Source organism: Schistocerca cancellata, chromosome 2 (genome assembly GCF_023864275.1).
Source record: "Schistocerca cancellata isolate TAMUIC-IGC-003103 chromosome 2, iqSchCanc2.1, whole genome shotgun sequence".
NCBI classification, from domain to species: Eukaryota; Metazoa; Arthropoda; class Insecta; order Orthoptera; family Acrididae; genus Schistocerca; species Schistocerca cancellata.
Window position 1 is genome coordinate 136,184,537 of NC_064627.1, and position 20,525 is coordinate 136,205,061.

Consider the following 20,525-nt stretch of genomic DNA (forward strand, 5'->3'; position numbering starts at 1 on the left):
CAGCTCTGTTTCACCTGGCTACGTCACCTGCGGCGGCGAGGTGACAGCGCGCGCGACTATCGCAACGTCATACGCTGTTTGCCGCTGCGGAGAGATGATCACGCGTTCTACTTGCAGGAATAGTGGGTTAAAAACGAAGGCGGTTACAGAATCAACTGCTAGCTTTACAAGCACATACGTGCAAGCACGCACAAGTAACTTTCGTCTCCACACAGTTTTTTCTCATACAGGCGTCAATTTGAGCTTCGACTGCATGGAGATCGAACGACCACTATTTGCTCTTTTTGCTCGGCTTTGTAGTGGTGTTGCAACAGTAAAACGGAGGAGGAAACACAACGTTTGGTGTAAAGACATCACAATAATGGTACACACAGATAACACCACAGCCACCACATACAAATACATCGAAGTACAGTTATGGCACGATCTAATTTGTCACAGCTTTGCCATACTTCTTCACAACAACTATACCAGGCCAGTTCACAAATTCCAGCACACACTGCTGCACTGCATTTTATGCTCTGCAGTGTACCACCATGACGAAACTCTTCGCCGTCCTTCCTCCCTGTCTCTGAGCTGTTGTCTTCTTCTGCGTTCCAGAAGGAAGATGCCGTCTACTACCACAGTTTGACGATGTTCACGTTACAGCTGTTCACTCCCTGTGCTGACTGTTACAGTCCAGTGCTGGTGCTTCCACGCTACCTCTCTTTCCTCAGGGATTGGTGGCCAGCAATGAGCACCCAGCCGACTCTTGACTCAGCACGTTCTGGACAAGCCCACCTATTCCAAACAACCTCAGCCATCGTACTAATGTACGGCCCCTACCGAGGTCACGCAGGATTTTCAGTCATTTCCTCAAACTGAACTCCGCGTGATGTGGCAAATTCGGCTCGGTATTGCTGAGGAATTCTTGACTGGCGGCATCAAATCAGCCAAAAGACTAATGACAAAAAGAAAGATAGAGATCTTACTCCGCGGTGACTCGTTGGGCCAGCCAATCTGACGCAAACAAGTGCTGCCAGCATGGTATAAAAGGCCTTGGCTCTACGCCCATGACTTGTCAACCACTCCCCACGTCAATGTCAGTACTTCCACTTGTAAGTAGGCTGTTTAGGTTTTTATGTTGGTAACGCCACTATCTGAAAATCACTGACTGTGCTGTGTGAAGTCTGTGGCTGGTTTGCATTGTTGGAATATTTGCTATTGTAGTGTTGGGCAGTTGGACGTGAACAGCGCGTAGCGTTGCGCAGTTGGAGGTGAGCCGCCAGCAGTGGTGGATGTAGGCAGAGAGATGGCAGAATTTTGAGAGCGGACGATCTGAACGTGGGTCCATCAGAAGAGTCAGGGCCATTCCTTTGTAGGGATTATTGAAAGTCAGATTGCGTTGCACTAAAAAAAAAATATTGTGTGTTAGTTTAGTGATGATCAGAATAAGTAAAGAGATAAATGTTTTGAGTACGTTCAGTTTTGCTCAGCTGTTTGAAAATCAGCAAAGTAATTCATTAATTTTTCTAAGGGGATGTTTCACAGTCTGTACTGCAAAATCATCACACTGTGCCACTCCACTAAAGGAAGTCGCGGCGTGCCAACTTGCTGCCATGTGTCCTCTGGCAAGAGTGCAGCACTTTACACATTCTGGCGGGAAGAAAAAACAGCCTCAAAATTTCAGTTTCACAGAATAATGTACAATCAGGAGCCCTCTCTATTGAGGCAGGCAGTTCTCCGAGTGGGCACAGTAAATGTGCATTCAGTGTGACGAGTTACTTCTTATTGATAACCTGGCTCTTACAGCTGGTACTTCATTTCCAATTCTATGTGATATTAATACTAATCATTAGGTTCAATGATCGACTGGAACGCAAGGTTTCTGCTGTAGGAATTTACATTTACCGTTACCTAATAAAGGCATCTGAAACGCAACTACGCTACTCATTAACATTTGAAACAATTTTTTATAACTATCTAGTGCAGCTGCATTAAATTATCGTTACATTACACGATTCGCCCTTATCAGGCCATGATTGCATTGCTGGAAGTTTTAAAATAAACACAACCAAATAGACGTACAGTAGATCAGCAAACTGTTTTGCGATTAAATGTTTTTGGGGTACCGAAGTAATAGTTGAGGCATTACATGTCTGATTAATTTCGGCGTAACTCAAGTTCTAAAAGGTCTAAAGACAAAATAACACGCCTGAAACTGTTAACTACAATCAGAATACTACGCTACATTCGTAGACTTTTAATAATATTGATCTCAGATCCGTCACGTTAGATGGCTCATCCTCTCACAAGCATCGACATTCATTACGTCATCCTTTTATCTTAGTACATGCGAGATATACACAGTATGTAATGAGTCTGAAAACTTTTAAATGTCATTTTCTCATTTATATGCAATTTAGGATTTTGTGCCATTTTCAAGCATAAGATTTTATGTCGTAGTAGCTGAATATCTGGCTTTACCGCGACATGTATTTATTCCAATTTGCTATTAGTCCGTTTCCTGTGTGTGTTTGTCCTTAGGATAATTTAGGTTAAGTAGTGTATAAGCTTAGGGACTGATGAACTTAGCAGTTAAATCCCATAAGATTTGACACACATTTGAACATTTTGTGTGTGTGTGTGTGTGTGTGTGTGTGTGTGTGTGTGTGTATGTGTGTGTCTATCTGTCTCTGTCCCTCTGACCATTTCCTCCACCCTCCCTCCCCTCCATACGTCCATCTCATCCTCCTACTTCTGTCTATTTTCTGTTTCCTTTCTTCTGTATCTCTTCCTCTTTCTTCTCTCTGACAATCTTCTCCTTCTCCCTCTCTGTATGTCCATCTCCTCCTCCTCCTTCTCTCTTATTTCTCCACGTTATCACCCCTACCCCAACACGAGGTTGCTCGTTCTTACCGTCACAGTATTTCTCCTAAGAGAGCAATCTTATATGAAAGCATTAACTGTCGACAAATCATTAGGTGACATTTTTTTATAGCAATAATCATAATAAATCATTCCAAGAATGACCTGTTTTTGCAAATCTCCGGTGCGCGTGCGTGAAATCCTGTGAGAGGTCCATATCGAAAGCTAACGAAAGTCGATAGCCGATCATGCGGTAGTCGATATTGTGTGTGACGTCAAAATGACGTCCCGTTTGAGGGAATAGTGAAACGGGCGTTACCCCAAAAGAATCAGTTACAAAGAGTAATAATCATTCGATGAGTAAACAACCTGTGACCTATTCCGCTCTAAATGGTTCAAACGGCTCTGAGCACTAGGGACTTAACATCTATGGTCATCAGTCCCCTAGAACTTAGAACTACTTAAACCTAACTAACCTAAGGACAGCACACAACACCCAGTCATCACGAGGCAGAGAAAATCCCTGACCCCGCCGGGAATCGAACCCGTGCGTGGGAAGCGAGAACGCTACCGCACGACCACGAGATGCGGACTATTCGGCTCTAAATAAAACACAAAAATACACTGTGTGCAATATATTCTGCCGGTGGCGACTCCCGCAACGTCATTTCTACTGACTATGAGAGGTATGTGGTTTTGTTTGTTGCCTGATAGCAAGTAGTATTGTACCAAGTTTAGTTGAAATCGATCCATAGGTTTACGAAGACTTTTCAGCCATGACTTTGCTCGCGTACACGCATGTCACACATATTTAACACGATTAACTCATATTTATACACACATTTCACGTATACATCTATCGAAATTCTCCCTGCAGTTTGTTTCCACGCAGTTCAATGTTTATGAGGTCGTATCTCCTGAACAAAAATATTCAAATGTGTGTGAAATCTTATGGGACTGAACTGCTTAGGTCATCAGTCCCTAAGCTTACACACTACTTAACCTAAATCATCCTAAGGACAAACACACACACCCATGCCCGAGAGAGGACTCGAACCTCCGCCGGGACCAGCCGCGCAGTCCATGACAGCAGCGCCTAAGACGGCTCGGCTAATCCCCCGCAGTGTATCTCCTGAACTATGAATCGTAAAGTGATATAATTTTGTTCAGTGGCATATGTGGATACTTTCTACGAAATGTGTTGCCAATAAAGTTAGTAGCAAAGCAATAATAAATTTCAACGTTATGCATCATGTGACAGTTTTTCCACGCATCTCAGCGTTTATGACGTTATATGACCTGAACTATGTGTCGTACAGTGATACAATTTTTGCCGGTAAATTCAATGGCATATGTGGATACTGTCTGCAAAATGTGTTGCGAATGCAGTTAATAGTGAAGGAGTAACGAATTAAAACATCAAGTCTGATGCGGCAGTTTTTTTCCTTTCATAATTTTGTGTAGGCTGTCGCTGAGAAAAGTTTTCGCAAAGAACTGGAATTACGCATAAAGTTCATTGCAATTCACTAAGCGCTCAAATACTATATGAATAAAATCTGGGTGTTCGCGCGTCGTGAGCTACACTTCTTTTTACCTCCACCCCCGACACTTTGATTCTTTCCAGACAATAAGTGATATTGGATAAAAAGTTCTCGGTTTACTTGCCGCGTCAAATTTGGATAAAATCCCAAGCTTTCGATGACTACCTCCGTCATCTTCGTCAGGGGTAAAACTGACTGTCGTGGACCGGTGAGGCTTCCGCTTTTATAAGCAGTGGACGGTTTCTCATTGGCTGGATGACGTCACGGTGAAACCGATGCGTACTGAGGTGCCGACCTCTATATCCATAGATTTTGTTTACTGGTGGAGCGAAAATCAGATGGACGTCTCGGACATTCTGTGCACAGAAAACCGACGCATACAGATTTATATCTAAACGCGCGTAGTTTTCACCACCCAGCTCAGAAGAGAGCTATGCTGAACACCTTGGTACACAGAGCAAGGACTATTTCGGACAAGGATCATCTCGGCTCCGAGATTAACCATCTGACGACGGTATTCATAAAAAATGGCTATTCTAATCGTGATATCAGATCTACTCTGGCGAAGAAACCAAGAAAGGACGCTGTTCGAACAGATCAAGCGGACCAACACATCGCGCGGCTACCATTCTGCGGTGCAACGACCAGCAAGATCGGCAGAGTCCTGAGCGGGCAAGGAATCAGACCAGTCTTCCGGCCACCCAGGAAGATTAAGGAAATGCTGCGACCCGTGAAAGATAATCTTGGCCTGAGAACCGGGAATTTACAGCATTCCTTGCAAGTGTGGCAAAAGTTATGTGGGCCAGTCTATAAGAACTGTCGCCGATCGCAGTGTGGAACATCAGCGTCACCTGAAATACAGGTATCTAGAAAAATCAGCGGTGGCTGAGCACAGTTTGTTAAATAAACATAAGATTTTATTCGATGAAACAAGACTACTTGCTCACGCTTCAAACTATTGGGACTCTGTCATCAGGGAAGCAGTTGAAATTAGACTCTGTGAAAATAATTTCAACAGAGATTCCGGTTATGCACTCAGCAATGCATGGAAGCGCGCTATTGATACAGAAAGAGCGCAGAGGGGGAGACTTCTTACATTCCTCGCAGTTCTCCGCCTGTTGCGATGGATGGCGCTGCAAGCAACGCTGGATAAAGCGGCAAACAAAATCTATGGATATAGAGGTCGCCACCTCAGTACGCATCGGTTTCACCGTGACGTCATCCAGCCAATGAGAAGTCGTCCACTGCTTATAAAAGCGGAAGCCTCACCGGTCCACGATTCCCCCCCCCCCTTCCGTCCTGTTTCCTCCCCACTACACCTCTCCCTACCTCCCTTCTCCCCCCCAGTCCTTTTGTATTCCCCTCCTCTGCCTACCCCCCTCCCTGTCGCGTCTGCCCCCCACCCCTCTTATGGGTTCTCATCCTCCATCAGCTCCTTTCCCGGTTCCCCCCCCCCCTTCGCTTTTCCTCTCCTTTCCCCCCCTTTTTGTTTTCCCATCTCCTGTCCAGTTTCCCCCCACCTGCTCTCGACTGTGGTGTCACCTTTGCCGACTTTTCGTGCTGTGTTCTAGTGACTATTCAGTGTTGTGTTGCGAACAGAAACCATGCTGTCGCTGGGTGTGCATTTTTATATACTTTGCGAACAGAATCCAGACTGTCGCCGTGTTTTTTTAATTGTCTATTGTTTCCCCTGTCTGCTCCGTATGTATTTTTATTCGCTTCATCCTCCCTCTGTTGTTTGTTTTAATTTCCCCATTTTCTTTTCACCTTGTTACTCACTAAGTCCCCGATTTTATCGCCTGTTTTTTATTATTGTTTATTCTCCTGCTTTTTATCAGAAAATCTGTAGGCTGCAGAGCGGCGTCCTAAGCTGCTGCCAGCCCGCCCCCTTCGGGGGGAATTGAAATTCAATAAAGGAAAAAAAAAAAAAAAACGGTCCACGACAGTCAGTTTTACCCCTGACGAAGATGACGGAGGTAGTCATCGAAAGCTTGGGATTTTATCCAAATTTGACGCGGCAAGTAAACCGAGAACTTTTTATCCAAGGACTCCGTCGCGAAAGACTTTGTAGTCAAAATAAGTGATATGTTTACTAATTTTGGCTGAAATCAGCCCAGTGCTTTAGGAGGAGATGTGAAACACACATACATTTTTATAATATGAGTGGATCATGTCACTGACATAGAGCTGTGTTGCTCTTGGTGGTAATAGAGTTAACAGATAACAACTATTAAGATCTCATGCTTTAAAATAACACAAAAGACAAAATTGCAGTAGCGGAATTAAACAGTTAACAGTTAAAAGCGAAAAGCGAAAACGATCTCATCTAAAGAATTTATAGAGGCTGTGGACTCTCATTAAAGTACAGCAAGTTAATGAAAAACTTTTATCCTCACATTAAGCTACTCAGTGAGTTGAAGAGATATCCACATGATTGGTGTAATTATTTCAGGACCAATGGTGAAACACACTTCAATCGTATTTCAACTGATTAGACAGCAGCATACGAAAGACCGACGGAAATGCTGCGATTCCCCACTACCTGAGGGGGATAAGAAATCTCATATTGGCGCCTGTGTACATCTGTAAAACGCAGATGTAGAATTCCTGCCGCAGATAAATAAATACCATAATTTTTCCCCTTCTGTTATTATTTCTGTAAGATTTTGTCTCTTTAATAGCAACATGTCTGTCTGTATCAGGGCAACTGCTTTATATTTCACTATAAGAAGGACTAAGGAACATCCCTCCTTGTCTAACAGTGACAGGCTTTTGATTTAAGACAGACGAAGTAAGAGTAGGTTTCATTTACTCGATCAGACTTTTACAGTAATTTGCAAAGCATTCACTTCACTGCCTCTATGAAGATTGCCTAAAAACTTGCATTTTCTTGTATGAGCCTGCTTTAAGGCGCCCACACACATAACAGCAGGGTTGACAAGCATGCACGATCAAGCACGTTGCACAAGCGTGCTAGATGGCCTGTAGAGTAATTGTGCGCAAAATTAACCACTGTTCAAACTGCTTGTCGCTTGGTTCATTTTCAAACATGCAAGCTTTTGCGAGCATGCCAGAGTACAGGATAACCCAAATGTCCGTTATCATCTGAAAATTTGACACTTCACGGAATAATGTAGGTAGAGAAGTAAAAATTACCACACATGCTTGAAATAGGAAAAAATTTGGAAATTTGTGGTAAGTTCCTCTGGGAGTAAACTGCTGAGGTCATCGGTCCCTAGGCTTACACACTACTTAATCTAACTTAAACTAACTTACGCTGACGACACATACACAGCCAAAGCCAAGGCAGGACTCGAACCTTCGACAGGGGGAGCCGCGCAAACCGTGACAATGCGCCTAAGACATGCGCCATGCTTGAAATAATGTGGGGTTTTACTGAAAGCAAAAAAGTCCACAAAATGATCAACAGATGGCGCTTCATATAATACAAAAGCAGTTAATTGTGATTTTAGCTAAGACGATGCTCTTTACAACAAACGTTCAACATGTTGGCAGTCAATCATCAACAATACATATGGTCGAACGGCAATGTTGTGAGCAGAGCTGTACAGCGTATCAGTAGGTACGGTGAGAAACTGTCGTCGGATGTTTTCTTTTAGCATTCGTGATGAGGTCGGACTTCCGCCTTCAGGCCTCCGCACACCCAATAATCACGCGGATTGAGGCCTGGGGACCTGGGAGACCAAGTATGACGCAAGTGGCGGCTGGCACGCGATCCGCACCAGACGGTGTGCGCAAGAGATGTTTCAAACGTGTGGCAGTTCGAGGTGGGGCATCAAACCTGCATAAAAGTCGTACCTTCGAGCAGGTGTTTATCAGACAGGCTAGGGATGATCTGACCCCATCTCTAACTACGGCTAATTTTATACACGATTCTAATGCGGAGTCACTGACGTGTTGCTGTCCAGCGCCATCTGTTGGCCGGTTTTTTCACTCGTTTTTGGTTTCAATAGAACGCCAAATCATTTCAGACATGTGCGTCAGTTTTTACCTCTCTACCTACATTATTCACTGAATCGTCCGCCCCCGGTAGCTGTGTGGTCGCCGGCACGGTAGCTCAGCGTGTTCGGTCAGTGGGTTTAGCTACTCTCTGCAATAATAATAATAATAATAACTGAGAGAATGGATCAAAGAAGAACCTGAACGGGTGTCATCGGACGTCCGCCGCGAGCAAATTCAACGAACAAAATAAGAAAAAAAAGTGGTCAGCGCGACAGATTGTCAATCCTAAGGGCCCGGGTTTGATTCCCGAGTGGGGAAGAGATTTTTGTCCGCTCAGGGACTAGGTGTTGTGTTGTCCTAATCATCATCATTTCATCGCCGTCGACGCGCAAGTCGCCGAAGTGGCGTTAAATCGAAAGACTTGCACGCGGCGATCGGTCTACCCGATGGGAGGCCCTAGTCACACGATATTATTATTTATTATTATTCCGTGAATTACAGCTTTTTTTAATGTTAACGGACTTTTGGGTCACCCTGTACATGTTAGAGCGGGTGTGCCGAAAATCTGCACGCTTGTACAAGCAAATATCACTTGTAAGGTATTCGTAGCGACATGAAGTAAATCAGTCACAATCTGCTGGCAAAGTTTATTCGCATGCAAAAGCTAGCTTTGTTCCGACAGCATAAAGTCGAAAGCCATTGCGTTGACGCAAAGTAGTGTGTTGCATAAACGTTAAAAGGAGACTTCAAAACACAAATTCACATTGATGATGATTGACAGCCGTTCGAAATTAGATGGAAATAAATTCACTGAATGCAGAATTAAGCTAAGAACATTAAGTGATGAAAGTAAGAGACTATGGAGTGGGGATGTAGACAGTGTGACGGATGGACGTTGGGGTCGGCCCGGGGGCCCTGCTGGATAGCCTAATGGTAAGGCGCTCACAATAAGCGGCAAATTCGGATTGAAGTTCCGGTCCGGCACAAATTTTCATGTCACCAACGGGTAGAATATCTGTAATTAATGCAGCTGACACCAATCTCGATTATAAACTTGTACTATATTATGGCACGCCAATTAACTTTTACTGAATGCTGCACCACACTTAAAAGTGACGCACATACGTGAGACTATTTTTCGATATAGTCGCCAATCTTTGTAAACAACGGATGCATCGTTCTACCAGTCGATCAATCTCTTGATTATAGAAATCCGCTCCTTGGTCAGGGAGCAATTCGAAAACCGCTGCCCGAACGAATGAAGAACAAGTTTGGCGACACTGGCTTTGGCAGGTTACTTAAATTTTCATGCGGAACGACCCGATTGATTAATTTCAGTACTAAACAACTCGGAATTATTTATTTGTCAGGACAACCTTCCCTGCAACACCCTTACAAGCTATTCATACTGTTTCTGCTACGCTGTATATGTCTCTGTTAGCGCCCTGACCTCGCATTCTTTCGTGACTTTTCTCATAGCTGTCATTTTTCTAATAACTGTGATATGGAGTCAATTCCACAAGAAAGTGTACGCCGTTACGTGTGTGAAATAAAAGACTATTATAAATATATATTTACATGAAAATAAATGTTATTACTAGTAGCACAATTACCTAATACTTAATCCATTCACCGCGATTATCGATTATAGCTTGGCACCTTTGTGGCATGCTTTTCACGAGATTTTCTGTATTTTCTTTCGGTAGCGATCAATATATCGTCTTGATTTTATGACAGCTGCTTCAAAGTATGTATTGGCTTTCCTTTAAGTTTCCTCTTAATATACGACCAAACATTTGCAATAGGATTTGCATCCTGAGACACTGAAGGCCAGTCCATCGTGGACACCCCATTGTCTTGTTTCCACGCTGTTCAGAGGCGGCTGCGAAGTTTCTGATCATTATCCTCTCGATGCATCCAGTCTGCCTCGTTTGAACCAAATGGATTCTTAACGGTCGTCAGAAGGCATTTTTAATAAATACTGCACATTTTTCCAGCGTTTAAACTGGCTATAAATAAGGGAAAATAGCCAAAACAGCGACCGACAAAATAAAGCATTCAACTTCATACTGTTTATCTGTATACTGTGAAAAAGCGCTTTGAGTGCTGATTCGGGACCACCAGCAGAGATGTCACTGCGGGCGTTACTTTTAACATTATGGCGTGCACTTTCTTGTGGAACTTACTGTATGGTTTTTTTTTTCCTAAATGAAATCAGTCGTCGGCTCCACAACTGGAATATTTTATTGTAAATAACCGGTTCTGACAGATTAATATGTCATCTTCCGAAGTTCAATGCTGGCTTAACACATGGATAAACGGAAATCAAGTTAGGATCGGACAAACCTAAGAAGTCCTTCGTTGATGAGCGATAATAACATGTACAACTTTGCAACACTGGCAGCAACAGCCGTTGAATTGCTTGGTAAACTGAACTTGAATAAAACCGCAGCTGATAATTGATGATTTACTCACACGACTCGTTCCGCTGCGTTTAACACACAGAGACGCCTCCAACCTTCGTAGTCACAGAATCCAAACCGGCAGAGCATTGGGGCGAATAATGCGTGGGATGAGGCACAGTGACAGACAGGTGGCAACCGAGACTGAGCATATCAGATTGTGGGGGACCCCATTTACGACGGCAAATCCTGTAGTCCATTGTCGCGAAGGTAGAGCATATACAGCTGACCGCTTCCAGTGCTTTCAGAAGTGAATAAATGAACTCTGAGGCTATGGTTAGTGCCACCAGCTGCTCAAAAGATGCCCACAAGATAAACGTTCGCCCGCATCTCGTGGTCGTGCGGTAGCGTTCTCGCTTCCCACGCCCGGGTTCCCGGGTTCGATTCCCGGCGGGGTCAGGGATTTTCTCTGCCTCGTGATGGCTGGGTGTTGTGTGCTGTCCTTAGCTTAGTTAGGTTTAAGTAGTTCTAAGTTCTAGGGGACTGATGACCATAGATGTTAAGTCCCATAGTGCTCAGAGCCATTTGAACATTTGATAAACGTTCGTGAATCCTACACATAACTCTGGTTACTTTCTTTTTTGAAATGAATACTTTTCGCCTTTCATAGAGGATTGCGGCGAATACACACATAAGGAGCCAATGATTTAAAAACATCGTACGACGATCTTCTTTGCTTGCATTAACGAGGCTACTTTAAGACCTTGTTATGACGACGCCGTCAATCTATTGCTGAACCCTAATCTCCGAATCTCGCTCGTGTCTGTGATTGCTATCAGCGCTACTGCTTTCTCTTTTTTACCGGTCCCCGCTGGCTTGAAGAATTATATTTGTTGCTGGATGCTCATTTTATCAAGCGGGGGGCGCGCGTGATAATCAGCAACTGATTGACGCTACTTAATCGCATCTTATCTTGTAACTGCGATGTGCGACGAACTGCATTCGATGCACAAGTGATGTCCCAGTGCATAGTTCCAATGCGAATGAGGAACTATTTTTATCCGAAAATTTTCATACCTGTTGCATATAACCTGACGTGCTATGTTTTAAGTCAGAAAAGACAATTGTCGACGATAAAAACATTCTTTTTTTCAGTTTTTGATCAATGATTCACTTCCGCACGACGCTGTGCTTCAGACTAAGGGGCCTACGTCACTCTGAGACGAAAGTAAAACTTCGTTAAATATTTTAAAGCAAGCTGGCACTGCTTTTACAAGTACGTTACATGTGAAATGAAATGATCGTATGGCATTGTTGGCCGGGATGTTCCAGTCGGGTTCGGCCACGAAGCGCAAGTCTAATTTCAGTCGGCACTATATTGGGCGACTTGCGGCCGATGATGAGGATGAAATGATGATGAGAACAACACAACACCCATTCCCCGAGCGGAGAAAATCTCCAACCCGGACGGGAATTGAGCCCGGACCCAGTGCGTGGGAGGCAAGTACGTTACCACCCAGCTTTTTTTTTAAATCTCATTTTGTTCCTTTTCGTTCGTTGCAACTGCTCGGGGCGGACATCGTAAGACATCCGTTTAAGTTCGTCGTTGATCTATTAACTCAGTTTTTTTATTACAGAGAGCAGCTAACCCTCTGACCGAACACGCAGAGCTACCGTGCCGGCAAAGCTAGGTAGGCGGACTACGTTACGAGTTATATGGTGACAAAAGTACAAAGTACATATCGAACTTGTATGGATTTTAATTTAATCAGGCTTGGTTCTGTATTACGGCATTTTGTCGTCTATTAATATAAGAAAGAATGTAAAGTTACTCATAATTAGCGAATCGTAGGTGTGTTTGTAATTAATTTAGGGTTAAAAATTATAAGTACAATGATTTATATATGAATGCAGAAGCAGATGCAATTATAGAAGTGAGTTTTTCCGCTATATATTTCTCAATGATATTCCTCCCTTTGAAAATTAGTATTATAAATACAGTATATAGTTCATGAAATAAACGATGTACCGATTTTAAAGTCTTTTTCAATTGCAGTAAATCTCTACTTCTACCGAAGACGTATAGTTTTATTCCAGTGCATCTCCAGCAATCAAATTACAGGTTCCTCACATCGTATTACTGTACATAATTACTAACTATTACGGAGCAAAATACGAAAGAGTTTAAAGACTGTTTAGAACAACGTTGTGTGTAATGGAAGCTGATGCGAGAGTGTGTTATGTAATGAGACGGCAACGAGATCACACACAATGTTTTGCAATAAATCGATATGCTATTGTTCGAAATAAAGACGTATTGCAGTAGGAAAAGATCTCTAAACCCCCACTCGAGAATTGTGACTGTCGACCAAAGATAATAACCTCAAACAAGCAGTTGCTGGTTCGCAACAGGCCGACTTTAGAGTAGTACGTCTTTAACAAGTTTTATGTCCGAGGTACAATTATTGTACCCCGCGAGTTGATATCAGTTTTTCTCGGAAGGATTTGTGGAGAAACAAAAACCTCAAGAGATCAGTAAAGACCAAAATGTGCGTCAGAATTCAGTTCACTGGATGCGTCCATCTCATTAACGACGCCAAAGAACAGGTAACAGGTTCCATGCTTCCACGAATTTTTATAGAGTATGGCGGTTAGCAGGATATTCTTGCTGTGGTAAGTCGCATCCATGCAGTGCCAAAGCATGTGACAATGAAGACGAAGTTCCTCCGCAATCGATTGCAAATAAGTTAAAACAATAAACGAATCTGAGTGGTAAAGTAGTAGAAGAATAGTCTTTGGTCTCTCTCTATAACAAAATATTTCACAGCTGCCGTCCCCAATTTACAACTTCACGGAAGCAACAAGATAAAATTTATATTTGGGGAATGGGGATTGGAGATAGAAACAAACTGTGACTTCCCCCTATCCCTCACTCCCTCCCCCCCTCCCCCCCCCCCCACAGAAATCACAATTTATGATTTCCTGGTATGTTAAATTTACAGCACTAACAAACGTCACCACATGCAACAACTCCCACATGCTTTACAGGACGTAAACAAACCAAAGAGTGTGACTGAAGTTAGTGTTAAAGATATTGCGTTGGATCTTTGAATGTTAGCTTAAGTCATCATACTCTTTGGTTTGTTTACAACCAGTCAAGCACGTGGGAGCTGTTGCCTGTGGTGAAGTTTGCGTTGTGCTGTAAATTTAACATATCCGGGAAACATAAGCGACGTTTACCACAGTGATATGAGCACCAATGTAGAACCCATTGATGCTAATTCAGGTATCTGTAAGTAATCTCTTCAAGTCGACCTTGCGATGTAAATAATTCCTGATACCTCGCCACACTCAGCGCTTACTTATTCGTTTTCTTCTATGTTCCCACAGCTGTTACACAACTACCCTCACAATGCTACAATCATTAAAAGTGTATACCATCTGATGGTGAGTCGCTAGACGATGTGAAATCGGCCATGGTATAATAAAAACTGAACCATCACAGAAGGCCACTGACTGTAGTCTTTTCTGATAACATTTATGCATTACAGTCGCAATGTTTTAAATATTAGGTCTACAACTTTCTTCCACCGTTTTGCAATAAATAGCACGGGGGAAATGGTGGTTCAGGCGGTAGGACATAAGTGTCATACAATAATCTTAGGTATTTGTAACCATAATGCCATCAAAATATTAGTTGGTGTGTGATTACATCATAAAGTTATTTTTGACTGAGTATGGCAACTAAGGAGCCCAATTCTCGTCAATTTCGGGAAGTTTTAATTTTCTTCTTTAACACGAAAAAATCTGCGGCTGAGGCTTATAAAATGCTGCATAAGACCTACGGTGAGCAACTAGTAGTGGACGTACGTGCACAGAATGGTTTCAGATCTTCAACAATGGTAATTTTGACATCGAAGACCGGCACAGAAGACGGTTTTTTTAAGCTACTTATATCAACGGAAACGATCACAGGAGACCGTTATAGAAAGCGACTGACGCGTTTGAATGGCGTTTGAACGGCCGCAGCACAGAGACAGACACGAAAATGTGATTTTTCAGCATGACACTGCTTGAACCTATGTCGCGCAACCCGTCAAAACATACTTGGAAACACTGAAATAGGGCGTCCTACCCCACCCGCCGTGTGCTCCCTGCCGCCGTTGGATAAGCAGCTGCAGCAGCAACTCGTATACTCCTAGCTCACTCATTTGTTACATAGTTTAATTCTTAATTTATTTGCGTGTTTTTGGTACTTGCATTGTTAAATTCATAAATTTCGTGCGTATTATAGTATTTGAGAGTTGTAGCATCGCGTTTTAGTACCTGAATAGTGTAAATTCGCGTAGTCTCCTTCCGCCGCCGAGCAGTGTGTCAGCAGTGCACAAGTTACTGCATTTACTAGGCAATCTCGTATTTTAATAACCGTTTAAATTTTGTGTCGATTTGTTTGCGCTCTGTGTAGATTAGTTCAGACGTTCTTTGCACAAGTTTTTAGCATGGATAGGGACTGCAACTGCTGTGTTCGGATGCAGGCTGAGTTGGCATCCCTTCGCTCCCAGCTTCAGGCAGTGTTGGCTTCGGTCACACAGCTTGAGGCTGTTGCCAATGGGCATCACTGTGGGGGTCCGGATGGGAGTTTGTCGGGGACGGCCAGCTCGTCCCACGCATCCCCCGATCGGGCTACGACTGTGGTTGCCCGGGATACTGCCCGCATTGAGGCTGATCCCTCACCTGTGGTAGAGTGGGAGGTCGTCTCAAGGTGTGGCAGGGGGCGAAAGACATTCCGGAGGGCTGAACGGAAGGCCTCTCCAGTTTGTCTGACGAACCGGTTTCAGGCTCTGTCTCTGGCTGATACTCAGGCTGATACTGATCTTCGGCCTGACATGGCTGCCTGTCCTGTTCCAGAGGTTGCCCCTCAGTCTGCAAGATCCGGGCGGTCGCAGAGGGTGGGCTTACTGGTAGTTGGGAGCTCCAACGTCAGGCGCGTAATGGGGCCCCTTAGGGATATGGCAGCAAGGGAGGGGAAGAAGACCAAAGTGCACTCCGTGTGCATACCGGGGGGAGTCATTCCAGATGTGGAAAGGGTCCTTCCGGATGCCATGAAGGGTACAGGGTGCACCCATCTGCAGGTGGTCGCTCATGTCGGCACCAATGATGTGTGTCGCTATGGATCGGAGGAAATCCTCTCTGGCTTCCGGCGGCTATCTGATTTGGTGAAGACTGCCAGTCTCGCTAACGGGATGAAAGCTGAGCTCACCATCTGCAGCATCGTCGACAGGACTGACTGCGGACCTTTGGTACAGAGCCGAGTGGAGGGTCTGAATCAGAGGCTGAGACGGTTCTGCGACCTTGTGGGCTGCAGATTCCTCGACTTGCGCCATAGGGTGGTGGGGTTTCGGGTTCCGCTGGATAGGTCAGGAGTCCACTACACGCAACAAGCGGCTACACGGGTAGCAGGGGTTGTGTGGCGTGGGCTGGGCGGTTTTTTAGGTTAGATGGCCTCGGGCAAGTACAGAAAGGGCAACAGCCTCAACGGGTGCGGGGCAAAGTCAGAACATGCGGGGACCAAGCAGCAATCGGTATTGTAGTTGTAAACTGTCGAAGCTGCGTTGGTAAAGTACCGGAACTTCAAGCGCTGATAGAAAGCACTGAAGCTGAAATCGTTATAGGTACAGAAAGCTGGCTGAAGCCAGAGATAAATTCTGCCGAAATTTTTACAAAGGTACAGACGGTGTTTAGAAAGGATAGATTGCATGCAACCGGTGGTGGAGTGTTCGTCGCTGTTAGTAGTAGTTTATCCTGTAGTGAAGTAGAAGTGGATAGTTCCTGTGAATTATTATGGGTGGAGGTTACACTCAACAACCGAGCTAGGTTAATAATTGGCTCCTTTTACCGACCCCCCGACTCAGCAGCATTAGTGGCAGAACAACTGAGAGAAAATTTGGAATACATTTCACATAAATTTTCTCAGCATGTTATAGTCTTAGGTGGAGATTTCAATTTACCAGATATAGACTGGGACACTCAGATGTTTAGGACGGGTGGTAGGGACAGAGCATCGAGTGACATTATACTGAGTGCACTATCCGAAAATTACCTCGAGCAATTAAACAGAGAACCGACTCGTGGAGATAACATCTTGGACCTACTGGTAACAAACAACCCGAACTTTTCGACTCTGTAAGTGCAGAACAGGGAATCAGTGATCATAAGGCCGTTGCAGCATCCCTGAATTTGGAAGTTAATAGGAATATAAAAAAAGGGCGGAAGGTTTATCTGTTTAGCAAGAGTAATAGAAGGCAGATTTCAGACTACCTAACAGATCAAAACGAAAATTTCTGTTCCGACACTGACAATGTTGAGTGTTTATGGAAAAAGTTCAAGGCAATCGTAAAATGCGTTTTAGACAGGTACGTGCCGAGTAAAACTGTGAGGGACGGGAAAAACCCACCGTGGTACAACAACAAAGTTAGGAAGCTACTGCGAAAGCAAAGAGAGCTTCACTGCAAGTTTAAACGCAGCCAAAACCTCTCAGACAAACAGAAGCTAAACGATGTCAAAGTTAGCGTAAGGAGGGCTATGCGTGAAGCGTTCGGTGAATTCGAAAGTAAAATTCTATGTACCGACTTGACAGAAAATCCTAGGAAGTTCTGGTCTTACGTTAAATCAGTAAGTGGCTCGAAACAGCATATCCAGACACTCCGGGATGATGATGGCATTGAAACAGAGGATGACAAGCGTAAAGCTGAAATACTAAACACCTTTTTCCAAAGCTGTTTCACAGAGGAAGACCGCACTGCAGTTCCTTCTCTAAATCCTCGCACAAACGAAAAAATGGCTGACATCGAAATAAATGTCCAAGGAATAGAAAAGCAACTGGAATCACTCAACAGAGGAAAGTCCACTGGACCTGACGGGATACCAATTCGATTCTACACAGAGTACGCGAAAGAACTTGCCCCCCTTCTAACAGCCGTGTACCGCAAGTCTCTAGAGGAACGGAAGGTTCCAAATGATTGGAAAAGAGCACAGGTAGTCCCAGTCTTCAAGAAGGGTCGTCGAGCAGATGCGCAAAACTATAGACCTATATCTCTGACGTCGATCTGTTGTAGAATTTTAGAACATGTTTTTTGCTCGAATATCATGTCGTTTTTGGAAACTCAGAATCTACTATGTAGGAATCAACATGGATTCCGGAAACAGCGATCGTGTGAGACCCAACTCGCTTTATTTGTACATGAGACCCAGAAAATATTAGATACAGGCTCCCAGGTAGATGCTATTTTTCTTGACTTCCGGAAGGCGTTCGATACAGTTCCGCACTGTCGCCTGATAAACAAAGTAAGAGCCTACGGAATATCAGACCAGCTGTGTGGCTGGATTGAAGAGTTTTTAGCAAACAGAACGCAGCATGTTGTTATCAACGGAGAGACGTCTACAGACGTTAAAGTAACCTCTGGTGTGCCACAGGGGAGTGTTATGGGACCATTGCTTTTCACAATATATATAAATGACCTAGTAGATAGTGTCGGAAGTTCCATGCGGCTTTTCGCGGATGATGCTGTAGTATACAGAGAAGTTGCAGCATTAGAAAATTGTAGCGAAATGCAGGAAGATCTGCAGCGGATAGGCACTTGGTGCAGGGAGTGGCAACTGACCCTTAACATAGACAAATGTAATGTATTGCGAATACATAGAAAGAAGGATCCTTTATTGTATGATTATATGATAGCGGAACAAACACTGGTAGCAGTTACTTCTGTAAAATATCTGGGAGTATGCGTGCGGAACGATTTGAAGTGGAATGATCATATAAAATTAATTGTTGGTAAGGCGGGTACCAGGTTGAGATTCATTGGGAGAGTCCTTAGAAAATGTAGTCCATCAACAAAGGAGGTGGCTTACAAAACACTCGTTCGACCTATACTTGAGTATTGCTCATCAGTGTGGGATCCGTACCAGATCGGGTTGACGGAGGAGATAGAGAAGATTCAAAGAAGAGCGGCGCGTTTCGTCACAGGGTTATTTGGTAACCGTGATAGCGTTACGCAGATGTTTAACAAACTCAAGTGGCGGACTCTGCAAGAGAGGCGCTCTGCTTCGCGGTGTAGCTTGCTCGCCAGGTTTCGAGAGGGTGCGTTTCTGGATGAGGTATCGAATATATTGCTTCCCCCTACTTATACCTCCCGAGGAGATCACGAATGTAAAATTAGAGAGATTAGAGCGCGCACAGAGACTTTCGGACAGTCGTTCTTCCCGCGAACCATACGCGACTGGAACAGGAAAGGGAGGTAATGACAGTGGCACGTAAAGTGCCCTCCGCCACACACCGTTGGGTGGCTTGCGGAGTATAAATGTAGATGTAGATGTAGATCCTTCCGACATTGCTTCCTTTGACTGCCACCTTTCCCGATCAATGGCACGCTACCTGGCTGAGCATCGTTTCCGGTCACATGAACAAGGGCAAATATGGATCGAGTCATGGATCTCCTCAAAAGACACCCAGCTCTTCCGCTGCGGGATTCGTATGCTGCCCGAAAGATGGAAGAAAGTAGTGGCCAGAGATGACCAATACTTTGAATCTTAAAGTTTTTGTAAGTTCCTCACAATAAAATCTCAAACTTCGAGAAAAAAACGGAGGAAGGAAAGGTATAGACCTAATAAAGCATTTTGGTGATTAAGACACGAACAGATTACTGATAGTAAATACTGTGTACGGCCCGTATTGTGCCTTTGTTGTAGACAACCAAAGTAGCAATAACCTGAAACGTCTAGTTTCAAACAGAAGCTGATGAGCTGATCCCCACTGTGCAGTATTCTACGAGGAGCTGCCGTCGTAATAGAGGAGGAGTCGCTCACCAGGTTCCAGTAGGTGACGAACTTGCAGTTGCCCATGTTGTAGAAGACGTCAGACAGGAAGGGCCCCACCCTGGCGATCTGGAGCTGCGCCGCGCCGTGGATGCCGACCAGGTAGTGCAGCACCGCGACCACGTGCAGCAGCCGCGCCGCCGACGCCATCTGCGTCGACCTCGTGAAGCGCGAGACCCCCTTGGCGACTGCTTGCATGGTTAGGCGTGCAGTGGTAAACGACGTCCGCGCTCGCCCGGCTTTTATACACGATGAATCCGACGTTGATAACGTCCTCCGGCGCGCTTATATTTTACGGCGGACTTCGCTCCGGCGGGTTGCGTAATCCGCCCTCGGTGCAGCGGTCTTCGAAAGCGTTCACCCGGTTGCAGATCCCTCGCCCTGTAGGAATGACAGCATCGATCTCTTTGAACGTCCGTCGCCGGCGTCCGCCGGTCTGCGTTGTCAGATAAGGTCAGTCGTACGGTGGAGCCCGCTCAGCAGCGGGGATCCGGGATACGCCTGAGGCGGGCGCTTCGACACACCTGCGGATCGATTCCGGGCAGCTTACGGTACTTCTGTAAAACAGTGGCGGTTTACAAGTGGTAACATATTCACGAAAAAGTTTTCAACGATCCAGGGAAATATTTGCTTCATCGTAATTCCAGTCTTGAATCACAATATTTATTTATAATCGTGTAATTAATTTTGGTCGGTAATAACCATCTTCAGACGTAGAAAAACGTAGGCACATAAACATAGCCTAATTTACAAACGCAGTCCTAATTATACAAATGTTTGTTTTTTCTTTATTGTTTTTTCAAATCCCCACAACGGGAGCGGATCGGCAACGGGTAAAAACCGCTCTTCAGCCAAAGGTTACATAAACTGTGTTTAAACATGTTAAAATACATAAAGGTGT

General features: G+C 44.5%; 1 protein-coding gene across 1 annotated transcript in view; it reads right to left on the minus strand.

The window, feature by feature from the left end:
* The window catches only part of LOC126161409 (androgen-induced gene 1 protein-like), a 244,359-nt gene extending 224,507 nt beyond the window's left edge, over positions 1-19,852 (minus strand). Inside the window, exon 1 of the mRNA XM_049917191.1 lies at positions 19,616-19,852. Coding sequence (XP_049773148.1) covers positions 19,616-19,822 — 207 coding nt within the window. The 5' untranslated portion in view covers positions 19,823-19,852. The remainder of the gene's footprint in view (positions 1-19,615) is intronic.
* Positions 19,853-20,525: the final 673 nt, after the last annotated feature.